The 13630-nt window shown below is 38.5% G+C and overlaps 1 protein-coding gene across 1 annotated transcript in view; it reads left to right on the forward strand.

Annotated features, from left to right (window-relative positions):
* The window catches only part of cacna1ha (calcium channel, voltage-dependent, T type, alpha 1H subunit a), a 211967-nt gene that overhangs the window by 153155 nt on the left and 45182 nt on the right, over nt 1–13630 (forward strand). The window contains exons 13-18 of the mRNA XM_041817429.1: nt 4122–4273; nt 5972–6157; nt 6288–6405; nt 9762–9917; nt 12750–12837; nt 13056–13333. Of these exons, the coding sequence (XP_041673363.1) occupies nt 4122–4273; nt 5972–6157; nt 6288–6405; nt 9762–9917; nt 12750–12837; nt 13056–13333 (978 nt within the window). The remainder of the gene's footprint in view (nt 1–4121; nt 4274–5971; nt 6158–6287; nt 6406–9761; nt 9918–12749; nt 12838–13055; nt 13334–13630) is intronic.

Genomic DNA, 13630 nt, shown 5'->3' on the forward strand with positions numbered 1-13630 from the left:
CATACTTGCCTTACCGCCAGCAGAGGGCGTTGTAATATCATTAGTACAATAACTCAAAATAAAGACTTAAAAATACATGAATAAACAGAAGATTTTGGTGAAATTAAAACTCAATACAACAACAAAACATACTAAATACTCCCAAAAATAAAAGACAGTATTTTTATGTATTATATCTTTTAAATCTGCTACATCAGCAAACTCATATACGCAAATTCATTTTCAAAAATACCCAGCTAGGTGGGGACTGGGCGTCAGTTTGGGTTGATCTATGCACCCCTTTTCACCAAGTAGTAACCTGATACGCCAGATAGACTCATTATATATCCACAGGCTGCAATGTATTTTACAGTCATTTGGGAAACCTTCCCTAGACTGTGGTTTGAACGACTAAAAAATTCTCTGAAGGTGATTGAAAAAACTGTCACATTTGTTAGAGCAACAAGACAAAATGATATAGTAAGTATGTGCAGCTCTGGTAGTAACCTGAGCACAACAGGCTGGCGCTGCCATCGTTTATTAACAGTGGAGCCACATTGTGGAAAAAACTCATACCAAGGCCGGTCCAGACAAGTACAAAAACATCTCAGACAAGAGAAGCTTTCAGGATGGCTTTTGTTTTAATAAAGAAATGTAGCCACGTTTGGATAAAACCGCCACTACTAAGCTAACTGCTACTTCAGCAGTAGCCTTTGCATACACTGGCTCACAGTACAATTAAACCCTGCCTGTCACTATTGCAAACACATGCTGAAGAAGAGCGAAAACATCCTTTCTCACGTGAAAAACTACCCGTGTGGCTCTTTACGCTTGTTTTACTACTCTTGTTCTGTAAAATCTGCCACTATACTATAACTACTTCTGAGCTAAATGCAACAGCGACAGCAGTCATTGCTATCAGCTACAGCTATTCCACGCCTGTAGCTACTGCCTCATTCTCCTCAAAGGATGCTGATTGGTCAGGTCTGTTTTCAGACCTGGCACTATCATTTCAGATTGGAGCTTTTCAGGATGGATTTGCTTGATGACAGTGATGGAGTCTTGCCGATCCATCTACTCTGCAGTTTTAGCTAAGTGGTGCCCCTTTACTGAGCTCTTCGTATATGTGTGTAAGAGGTGTTTTCTGATACGAATCTTATTCTGCTATCATTAAACAGTCACATATCACTCATTGTGAAAAATAGATGCTTTTTTAAATGTTTGTGATTCAGTTTGCCTGAAACCTATCCCTTAGTGGTAGTTACAAACATTGCATATTATGATATAGAAACTATTGATCTTGGTGCTGATGGTCTTGCCATCTTTTATTGGTCATTCATAGGCATCAGTATTTATTTCAGTGTATTTCATAGGAAGGACGAATTTCAAAGGAAGCTCTCGTTGTTTTTTGTCTTGAGGTTGTCATAAACTCTTCATATGAATCCAGGTGATTGCTAGATGTGCCCCCCCCCCCCACAATTTCTCTATGTTTGAATGCAAGTTGAACATTTCCCACTTTACCATTACTTTCTATGTTACTTCAGTTTTAACAATGATATAAAGGACATCATTGAGAACCTAATAGGTCTAAGCTGTTTTGATAGACATGACAAACATTTGGGGAGCAAAAACTGAGTGAGATATTTACCTGATATCATTAAGAGTCCTCTTCAGTGTCTTTCTTTGCCTGGGTGGAAAATGAGAGTGTTGTGTAGTCTGGCGCCCTCTATCTGAGATCCTGCAAACAATTCAGTGCATCAACTGCCTTTATATCCTCGATCATAAATATTCATGGCTTTATTTCCATTAAGATTAATGAATTAAGGGTTGTCACATTAACTTTTATAATATATCTTTGATAACAGCCTAGCCAAACATATTAACATGCATAGGATGCAACACTGCATGTTAGTGCAGGGAGGAGGCTGAAGAATAACCCTAGACATGCTGTTAGCAGCACAGCTGGTTTTATATTTTAATCTTGTCAGTGTGTTTATTTCTCCTGAACTGGTCCGTCTGCTTTTATACTACATGGGCCAGGATGCTAAATGGTCTCAGAGCTTATTATTTTGTGATTCCCTAATGAAGAGAATTCTAATTAGTTTTAATGAGACTGCAGTGCGTGACATGAGACAACAATTCTGGTTCACAGGCTAAAATGCTAAATTGTAATGCTCGCTAATGTACTACAGTGAATGGTTTAAAAACATTTATTTAGTAGGGTTCACTGTTTCCATAATTAAAATCCATGCACAGATTTATGGGACAAGTTGGGAAGTTTAAACCCTTAAAACCTGATAATTCAAAAAATCCTCATTTTTTTGGTACTGAGATGTTTATTAAACCCTCCATCAAAATAAGATTTTAAAAAATGCCATACAATTTTCACATATATTTTATTTTTTTTATCAAATTTGATACATTAGATGTTTTAGGCAACTGATAATCCACTGGAGGGCATTTTATAGATAATTTATCAGATTGTGTTCAGAAAGCTTATAAGTAATTTATTGATCATGTTGATTAGACAGGGGTTTCATATGTGAGTGTTTCAAATATGATACTATTGGCTTACATTGGTTAAAGGAATTAAAAACAACCATTAACGTTTTCAGTATGTACATCTCGATCCTTTGTCTCCTTTGTTTAACATGAAAATTCCCACTGAAATACTTAAAAAAAAACAAAAAAACATAAGAGCCGTGTGCCCTAATGAAAGAACGTACCACGTGGCCCCAAGTTGCCATAGCGTTACCACCTTCAACAAGCTTAGGCTCTGTAAGTGCAAGACCCAGGTAGTAACAATGCTGTCTACACTCACTGGCTCTTTATTAGGTACACCTTGCCTTTATTAGGTACCAGGCTGGACCCCCTTCTGCCTTCAGAACTGCCTTAATTCTTCATTGTTTCAACAAGGTGTTAGAAACATTCCTCAGAGATTTTGATCCATATTGACATGATAGCATCACACATCCATAGATTTGTTTGCTGCACATCCATGATGTCCCATTACACCACATCCCAAAGGTGCTCTATTGGATTGAGATCTGGTCACTGTGGAGGCCACTGGAGTACAGTGAACTCATCGTCATGTTAAATAAACCAGTTTGAGATGATATGAGCTTTGTGACATGGTGCATTATTTTGATGGAAGTAGCCATCAGACAATTGGTGCACTATTGTCATAAAGGGATTGACATGGTCAGCAACAATGCTCAAGTGAGTGAGTCATCTTAACTAGGCCTACATGCCTAAATGCATTAAGTTGCTGCCATGTGATTGGCTGATTAGCCATTTGTGTCAAAGCTATTGAACAGGTGTTCCTAATAAAGTGGCTGGTGAGTGTAGAATGAACTTTTTGTGTGACACGAAAAAAATCTGCCTAAATCACTCCTCCCCTGTGACAGGGGTGATAATTGAATCAAATAACTACAGAGAAATTATCAGTCGTGCTTACCATTATAGGTCATACAGAGACATCTGTATTTAGTTTATTCTGTTTTGTTACCCCCTAAAAAGTCATCAAAGAAACTTTAGAAGTATTTTTTAAAGAACTGATAAGCTGGAGTGGGTTTAATTCTGTCTTATAACTTCATAAATAAGCATCAAACTAGATTTTTTAAGATGTTGTTGACTTTTTTAATGCTTTGAGTTACTTAAGCAGGTGAGAAACAAAATGAGATGCTAAAAATGTCAAAGCTCCAAAGTATAGGAGGTGTAAAACTCCAGCATCTATAAGATAAAGCTGAGTGTTTGGCCCTGTAATGCATTTACCAGAGCACAAAACTGCTGCGCTCTCCATAAACGACTCAGCATGATTCTTTATGAGAGGCCCCTCAGTTACAGCGTGCTGGATCACTGACTGTACTGTGAGGTAAGTGGAGGGGATCTGCACTGATGGATTGCTGCTGTTGTTCCCATTTGATTGATTGGGCCTGACTGCAGCTCTGAACTTGATTTATAATGTCTCAGCTCGGGGCTCTAAGACCGAAGGGGGTTTTACAACTCTGGGGCAACAGACTGGAAATATTAACTTACTTGTTCTTTCCCCTTTTCCTTCCTTCCTCCTTTCTTTCTCACTTACTTTCTTGCCTGCTTTTTTCTTCTTTTGTCTTTATACTCTCTGTTTTCTCTCCTTCCAGCCCGAGGAGTTAACAGATGTGTTGGAGATTAGTAACATCGTCTTCACCAGCATGTTTGTGTTGGAGATGGGCTTCATGCTGCTCGCTTTTGGCTTGTTTGGATACATCAGGAACCCGTACAACATATTTGACAGCATCATTGTAATAATAAGGTAATTTAACCCATATTTTTTGTATTATAAAAAGGTATGGAAGTGTAAACTATGTTTATCCCTGTGTCCACTCATATACAGTTCATAAACATCAACCAACTATTGATGCTAGCAGAGAGCAGGGTTTTGAGCCGCTGCTTTGAGAGAGACACAGCCACAACCAGCTTCTTTAAATCAGACTAAACTCAGACTCTGAAACTCAGACTAAAAATGTTTGCCAACGACTTTTTTTCTGTGAGAAAGACTAGACTAAGGATAGCCAAAAGGTAGGTTTTGTTTTCGTTAAGATGTCTAAAACAAGACTAAAACGTAATTTCGTTTTCGTCAGACATTCAAAATCCATATTATTTTTCAACTGTGGGTAAATCTGTCAAAATGCATCTTTATCTATTCTGCTTCTCAGATGTACATAGCAGGGACCCCAGGTAAGGCAGAGCACAGAGAAAACACTACCATGATTTGGTACCAGATTTAGGCAGGAGGATAAATGCTTGGACTAAAAGTAAAGACTAAACTGTGAGGACTTTTTTTGGACTAAAACTAAAATGTTTTGAGTTTTTGTTGACAAAAAGTAGATGAAAACTATTAAAGGGTAGAAATGACTAAAATGTGACTAAAACTTAAAAGGCATTTAATCTAAAGACTAAGACTGAGAATAAAATTCAAAATAGTTGTCAAAATTGACACTGTTTCACAGACTTTCATTCTCTTCCCTCCATGTCCAGCACCACACGATACATGTGACTTCCAGTAACCAAAAACAGTTAACGAATCCCAAAGCTTTGCTATAGTTAACTGACTTATCATAAACCTAAAATATAATGGATCAAGCTCTTAAGGAGGTTTTTGGTCCTGTATAAATCAGCTTGAAATAACCATCCTAGAATGGTTGGTTTGGTGTGTGTCTCTTTAAATGCAAATGAGTCCTTTCTGACATACCCATCCATGTTTGTGGGTGGAGATCTATGGGTTTGGATACCTGATGAGGGGCCAGTATTATTATAACAACTCATTGTAAAGTCATAGAGAGGGCAGATTCTGATCAGATTTCATGTTGTCAGACTAAGTAGGACCAGGAACAAATGACAGGGTTGGCTTATTTCACATTTTGTGAGTTGTTAGATAGTCCAGATATCTATATAAATGTGTAAAAACACAAAAGATTGAATGAAATTAAACAAAAGTCATAATTATCATCTAACAGATGAACAAAAAGATGCCCCATCTCTGTGTGTAGTGATAAAATTTTTACCAGACAACAGTGAAGCTTGGATTTATAGGAGCCAGCCCCCTGTTCTTATATCTTCTCTAGCTTGTCAGTCAGTGGGTCCTAAGCGTCAGGTTCACTGCTGCGGCATCCATCTTTACAATAGCTCAGATTGACACTCTCATGATGGATCACACAGGAGCAGCATCGCCTGCTGCAGCAGCAGATTCCCCATCCTGTCAGGGCCTGAGATTTGCTGCTTGGCTGTCATTCAGTGTGACAGAAGCCATATCGAACCATAGGATTTTTTTTAATAAATGTGTCATGCTTATGATGTGACTTAAGAGGAATCACTTTAATGATTTCTTAAATTGAATTACACAACTAAAAATAAAGTTCAGGATTGATGCTTATAGGCAGTGCTGATTTAAACAAAAGCAACAAATTTCAAACTTCTAGGTGCTGAAATGGTGTTTTACTGTGTTTTCCAGTGTGTGGGAGATAATAGGTCAAGCAGACGGTGGGTTGTCGGTCCTGCGAACGTTTCGTCTGCTGCGGGTTCTGAAGCTGGTTCGCTTCCTGCCCGCCCTGAGGAGACAGCTGGTGGTGTTAATGAAGACCATGGACAATGTTGCCACGTTCTGCATGCTGCTGATGCTTTTCATCTTCACCTTCAGGTACACACACCTGCAGCTCATCCACACATACACTGATTTCAGTTATGCGTATTTTGTAATCGTGTTGTATTGAAATTGTTGGTAAAAATGTTGTGCATTTAAAGTATATTGACTGTGTCTTTTCCTGCAGTATTCTGGGGATGCATCTGTTCGGCTGTAAATTTGGTCTTCGGCAAGAAAACGGTGACACCATCCCTGACCGCAAGAACTTTGACACCCTGCTCTGGGCCATCGTCACTGTGTTCCAGGTCGGTTTTTATTCAAACTCAACAGTGTATCATTCCACTGGTTTTCTACCAAGCTTTAAGAGTAAAAAGAATGCTTTTTGTCACTGCAAACTGAACTACATCATTTCTGAACATCTCCTAAAACACAGAGAGCATTCACTGCATGTCCATATACGTTCAACCACATGCATTATCATTCATAACAGTCATAAAATAGATAGAAATAAAATCCTTTTGGAGCAGTCTTAGCTGTTTTTTTGGGAGCATGCACACCTTGATTACAAAGAACAATGGATTGAGTAGGAAATGAGGGTGAGAGAATGGCATCTTGGCTCTCTTGGAAGACTACCACCCCTCAATAACAACCTCATGGTCACAAAATAAATTCTAGGGCTCGCCCCGAGAAAAAATTGAAAATAAAATGAAACATTTTGGAGGTTGTTTTTTTACATTACACCACCTGTACATGTGATATAGTCTTTCTCATGACCATAAGGAGGCTGTGTTAGGTTGGTGGTGTGCTGGCTATGCGATTGCTCATGCATTCACCCTCATGGTTTTACCACACACTGCCTGCTCGATGCTAAGTTATCCTTGCACCTTCTGAAAAACTGTTCTACTGTCACACAGATAAGTACAATATGTACTGTACTGTACGTGACTTATTAAAAAAATATTAAAACTAATTATTTGGGGCTGTCAGCATTTATGCAATTAATCATAATGCCATTAAGGTCCATGATTAGTGCCTTTTTATTGGATTAACCGCATGTTTTATTGCCCCTTTAAGTACTGTTTGGTGTGGTTACAGTCCCTGTAAAGTGAGTCAAAAATGCGTGTCTTAACACACTAGGTATAATGGAATAAGGTTGCTGTAAACGTGAAAACACAGAGATCTATGTGTGACTAAATATTTGATTTAGACTGTTAGAAAGTTTTTTTCCTGGCTCGGTTTAATTTGAGCAAAGCAAACATGGGAGCCCATGACATCACCAGTAACTATAGAGAATTACCCCACACCCCTAATTCTACAAAATCACTGAGCAGTTCATGTCAGTTCAGCCTGTTTTTACTTGATGTCGCTTCCTTCACTGAAAGTTAACAGCCAGTTACATGCTGTGTTTTTATTCTTTGTGAGGTCAGTTTCCCAAATATATTAGCTATGAAGGTCACGAGTCATTAAAGCAGTATAACAGAGTTTGTGCCAGAAAACAGTAAATTTAATCCCTTAAGAGTTTACCTTAAGGTCAGGGGGCAGGCTAATTGCTGGAGTGCTTGTATAGTCTTCACTTGAACCAGATGCAGCGGTAACAAATATCTTACCTGTTGAAGGTGTGTTTTAATCCATGTTTCACTTGTCTTAAGTCCTGGATGTTAAAAAGAAATGGGTTGTTGTTGTCCCTCTCCAAGTAGAAACAGTTTAATCACTCTTGTCTATTAGCGTTGCGATGCTAAAGTTTAGGAAAAATCCGACAACAGACACATTCTACTCCTGCCAAGTCTGTCATAGTAAAAGCCTCCAATGCTAATCATCATGACAGACTTTTATTTTGAAGATCAACATTAGGAAATGGAGTGTTTTCAGCATCAATTTAACAATGAGGTTGTCTTACAAAAGGGAGGGACATACTGTAACTTCTCAAAACTCAGAAAATGAGATGTTAGGAATACCTAAAGAGTTAAATGCAGGAAGAGGTAATGAAACAGGCTTTTTAGCTCCAGATCGTCTGCCTGGTGTGACAAAATGTGGCCCAGGAGAGCAGACAGATGATTCCTCCATTCAGGTTCTTTTTTATTTTAGAGGATGGTATTTCTCATGAGTGGGCGTGGCGTCATTCAACTGACACGCCCACACCATTCTAGAACAGATTTTATTGCCTCATTTTTCATGATTTTGAAGCATAATTTTATAAACTTAGAGATGTTTTTCATGATTGAAATTTGGCCTGGTGGTTAATAATATAGCAGCCACCAGTCATACAACAAACACAAAATAAAGATTTTTATCACTCTACAGGGACTTTAATGTCAGTTATCTTGTTTTTAACATTGCGGCACTAGCCAATACCTATCCTGGTACCAATTTTATTTTATTTTTGTAATATGTTTTTGTAACTTTATATATTTTATATAATAACAACTGTTATAAAAATAATTTCTCCTAATTTAACAGCAGGTTTGTATGGTGGTTCCCTGAAACAATCATGACAAAGTGCTAAAAATAGCACTACAAAGTTTAAGGAGTGAAGATGAAAACGAAAAACTATTTTGTGAGATAATTCATTGATTCTGCTTTAAACTGCACAGATTTATTTGGAGCTCCTGCAAATGTCTGGCTGATGAATCAGCTGTTAATACTGGCAGAAATTTCAATATCTGCCGAAACCAATCATTCCCTTTTCAAGCTAATATCTCCTGATCTGTTAACATGCTAATAATATTACATCCTAAAAAGCAAAATTTAAGAAAACTGAATTCTTTATATTTTCTGCAACCCCCATCAGGGGGGACCATGCCTCCCCAGGCCACCCTCTAGACACACCCCTGCTTCTAAGAAATAAACCTGCTAACAAAGGCAGAGTGTGTCACTTGGGAATCCAGCTCACAAAATCCTTTTACATGCAGGAAGAAGCAAGGCTGTGCTCATAAGTCAAAAGCTGTGAAATGAAAAATTCTGCTTATGCACACACTCTAGCACCACTGTTTTTATATTTTACCCTCTCTGTGTGTTCAATCACTCTAGAAAGATCATCCTCTTTTTCTATACCAGATGCGTCAGCAGAAAGGAGGAACACAGAAGAAGGCAGTTTAATGTCTCACTTTTCTATCATGTGTATTCTTGCATCGCCACATCCACGCAGACAGCAGGGTGGATTGCCTTCCTGCCACAGTGCTCTGTGAGTGGGCAGAGACGGAGTGAGCTTTCATGCTGCATCATGAACAGCGTCCTACTTTTAAAACGCTTTCATCATTCACATTGATTTAAACACAGGCACCAACACACACGCCCGCATACACTTACAGTAATCCCATGTGTAGCTGAAGTATTGCAGCACAATAGCAATAAAGTAGCTCAATTCTGGAATTTATAAAGCGTATAGAACCCAGAAGAGCTGTATAGGCTAATATTGTGTATCATACTTTGTGATTTATCACCCTGTCTTTCTTTCTTTAACTTCTTTCCTTTCATCGAAGGGCATTTTCTATCTGTTTATGCCATCCACTGAGGCTTTATCTTTGTTCTTGTTTTCAAATGATACATGCCTAAACCTGACATTCCTGCCGTCTTGGGCTATTTTTGCCACCATCCATCTTTTCCCTTCCAATGCTTCCATATTCATGCCTAACCCTCTCTGTGTTTTGTATTCAATCTGTAGATTCTGACCCAGGAGGACTGGAACGTGGTGTTGTATAACGGCATGGCCTCCACCTCTCCATGGGCCGCTCTTTACTTCGTCGCTCTCATGACATTTGGAAATTACGTGCTCTTCAATTTGCTTGTGGCCATCTTGGTTGAAGGCTTCCAGGCCGAGGTAAGAATAAACTTTTTTTAAGGAGGAACTGGGTGTAATATAACATTGGCATATATGTTAGATTATTTACAATGCATACGTACCTTCTGTGATTTAATTCAGGAAAAGAAACTTCCACATATTCTGGATTAATCTCATGCAAAGTGAAATATTTCAAGACTTTCTTTTGTTTTAATGTTGATGATCCAAAATCCACTTCCTCAAAATATTAGGATATCATAAAACATCAGGCCAAAAAAAGGATTTATAATACAGACATGTTGACTTTCTGAAAAATATGCTCATTAATGAACTGAGTAGATTGAGATTTTACACAACTAACAGCATCAATGCATCATGACATGGAGCCAATCAGTCAGTCGCACTGCTTGGGTGTTATGAAGCCCAGGTTGCTCTGATAGCAGCCTTCAGCTTGTCTGTACTGTTGAGTCTGGTGTCTCGCATCTTCCTCATGACAGCTTCCCAGAGATTCTTTACAGGGTTCAGGTCAGGCCAGTTGGCTGTCCAGTCAAACACAGGTAGTTTTGGCTCCACTGTGGGCAGGAGCCAAGTCCTGCTGGAAAAGGAAACCAGTATCTCTTTAAAGCTTTTCAGCAGATGGAGGCATAAAGTGCTCTAAGATCTCCTACTAGAAGGCTGAGCAACGGTCCAGTTCTTTTTCTCCCTAGCCAAGGTGAGAACCTTATAGTATTAGTGGTTCAGGATTGGCTCAACACAAGGTACATGACACTTGTAGCCCATTTCCTGCACACATCTGTGTGATTGCTCTTACCACACTTTTCTCTTCCAGTCAATTTTCCATGAATATGCTCTGATACAGCCTCTAAGAAAATCCCGCCCTTTAATCGTTGGCCTTCTGTAGCTTACCCTCCTTGTGGACGGTGTCAGTGATTGTCTTTTGGACATTTGTCAAGGCAGCAGTCTTCCCCATGATTGTAGTTGTGTGTACTGAACCAGAATGAGAGAATAAGGGGTCAGTTAACCTTTGTTAATTGGACTTTTTCCACAATATTCAAATATTTTGAGATAGTAGATTTTTGATTTTGTGAGCTGTAAGCTGTATTCATCAAGATTAAAACAAATCAAAGTCTTGAAATATTTCACTTTGTATCAAATGAATCTAGAATTTAACTTTTTGAGGCAAATCATGGAAAAAAACACATTTTGATATAATACACACAGCTGCTCGTCTTTAATGCAACTTTACCGCTCATGTCAAGCAGCCCCACACTGTGGTGCTCATTAGGTCCTACTGTACATACATGAGAGATTGTTCAATGAAATTATGAGTGAAAGCACATGATGTGTCGGCACAAACAAGAAGGAACATGAGACAACGTGTGTCTGCTAAGAGAGGAGAAGGAGCAGGTGTGTTCGGAGAAGTCGCTAGACACAAGGTTTTGTATTTTAGGTCATTACGGTCCTGATGCAACTCAGCATTGCATGAACATTTGCTAATCAATATACAAGCCGCCACACTCACACAGTCCTGAGAAATGGTCTAAACCAGTGGTTCTCAACTAGTCTACCCTTGGGACCCACAACAGGGTCCACAGTTAGAAATGGTGATACAAATGTCTGATGTATTTGTCAATCATTTGGGTTTATTTAAAAAAGATCAAGTTATTTGAAACCCTTTATAGAAATGTGACAGAACAAAGAGTCTGAAGGTAAAAGATATATAATATTAAGAATAAAGAATCTTTTAAAGTATTATAGAAGATTCATGAACATTTTTGGGAAACATCCCAGATAAAACCCATAAAATTAAATATAAAAATTCCCTAACATTTCCTCTGAAAATCCCTGAGATATTGCTGGAGAAGATTTCTGAAAGTTTCAGAGAAAAGTCCTGAATGTCTCTTATTCCTTGTAAATTTTTTTCATAGTCAAGAGGAGAATCCCCAGAGCAGAGCACCAGAAGTTCCAGGGGAAATGCCAAAAGAAAACTCCCTCCAAAAATCTTGGAAAACTTCTTAATCTTTAGGGGGAAATTCCCTTAAGTTTCCTTAAAAACCACAGATGAAATCTCCTATTAGTTTGGGTAAATTTACAATGATAATTCTTCTCTAAATTACCAGAATGAGCTGTTTTAAAGAAGATTTCAATCATGAATGTTTATTTTCACTCAGAATTTTGTGGATGCCAGATGACACATCACATTTTAATATCAGATTTAATTTTTCATTTCAAGCCAAATTCCCAGAGGCTTTTTGCCGTCGCCTCAGCTTTTTTGACAAGTGCATCAAATTTGAAATGAGATTTTCATTTTCTTTTAAGAAAACATGAAACTTCTAAAAAAAGTAAATCAAGTCTGCTTTTATTTACATTTTACAAAATGTGCCAACTTTTTAGGACATTAGATTGAAGGTTTATTTCTTCATAGTTTATATTCTTAAGCTGTTAGATAAATCCAGGAGACCAAAGTAAAACTAAAATCTCTTCTTTAGCAGTATTAGCAGAGTGAACACTGTATCGGGGTCTTCTCTCTCTGTTAATTATCTCCCTAAGGAGCCATCTGAAGACCACAGGTCTGGACACTCAATTACAAAACTGCCACTTCTAGTAAGACACAGCTGCCTTTAGAGGGGATGACAGAAAGAAGATTACAATCAGCCTGTAACACTCACACACACTAATCAATTAAAATCGCCAATCTTTACTCATCAAACCCTGTTATTATGTGTGTCAAGGAGCATAGCGAGCTCTGAGACACAAAATTACCCTTCAAACACTGAATGCAGCCGCTTTCATGTGCCGCTCAAACTTGATTATGAAAATAGGCATCAGAAGTATGGAAGAAATGCCATAATCTTTCATATTTGTTTTCAGGGTGATGCTAATCGATCAGAGTCAGACGACGAGAAGAAATCCGACAACTTTGAGGAGGACGAGAAGGTGGAACAGCTCAGAGACACTGGTAGGTCCCATCACTGCAAATGTTCAGTCACATTCAATAGTTTGATTTTCTTTTTTATGTTATTACACTTAAAATCAATGTATTATGTATTGGCTAAACCAGTGTTAAACTAATATCATGCTAACTTCACTCTTAGCTAACTATGTCAGCTTGTAGTTAACATTTTACACTGATAAACGTTATTAAAGTTTCATTCCCTTTTCTCCTTTTATCAACAGAGCTCAAAATGTACTCTCTAATGATGACAGCTAACGGTCATGTCGACCCACGTGGCACAATGGCTCCTCCCATAATAATGCGTACAGCAGCTACGCCCATGCCCACTCCTAAAGGCTCCTTAGGACCCGATTCCATCCTTGGAGATGACCTTATGGGGGTGCCTCAGTATAGTGAGATGGGACTGGGCCTCTCAGAGGCCGGACTTGGTCGTGCAGAGTCTCGCCGGGGAAGCTCCACGTCTATTGACCCCTCTTTAGCCTTTGACCAGCATTCTCTCGTGAGTAATGTAAAACACTGTATATCCCAAATATGGCTTAGCTACCTAAAGGTACCTACTGTGGAGGTGACTTTGTCGAATGCCAGCAAAAGTTATGAAATGGTATAGAATTTGTGAGTCTCTGTAATACTGTCGACATTTAATCAATTTCCTGCAAATACTGCTGTTAGACACCTAACAATGCTGGCAGTAACTTGGAAATCTCAAACTGTAATACTGACCACTTTAAATCAGATTTGAGCTCTTTAAGCTCACCATTATCACTTCTGGGCTGGGATTTGTTAATTTCATTCAGTC

This window comes from Cheilinus undulatus, linkage group 21, assembly GCF_018320785.1.
Source record: "Cheilinus undulatus linkage group 21, ASM1832078v1, whole genome shotgun sequence".
Lineage (NCBI taxonomy): Eukaryota > Metazoa > Chordata > Actinopteri > Labriformes > Labridae > Cheilinus > Cheilinus undulatus.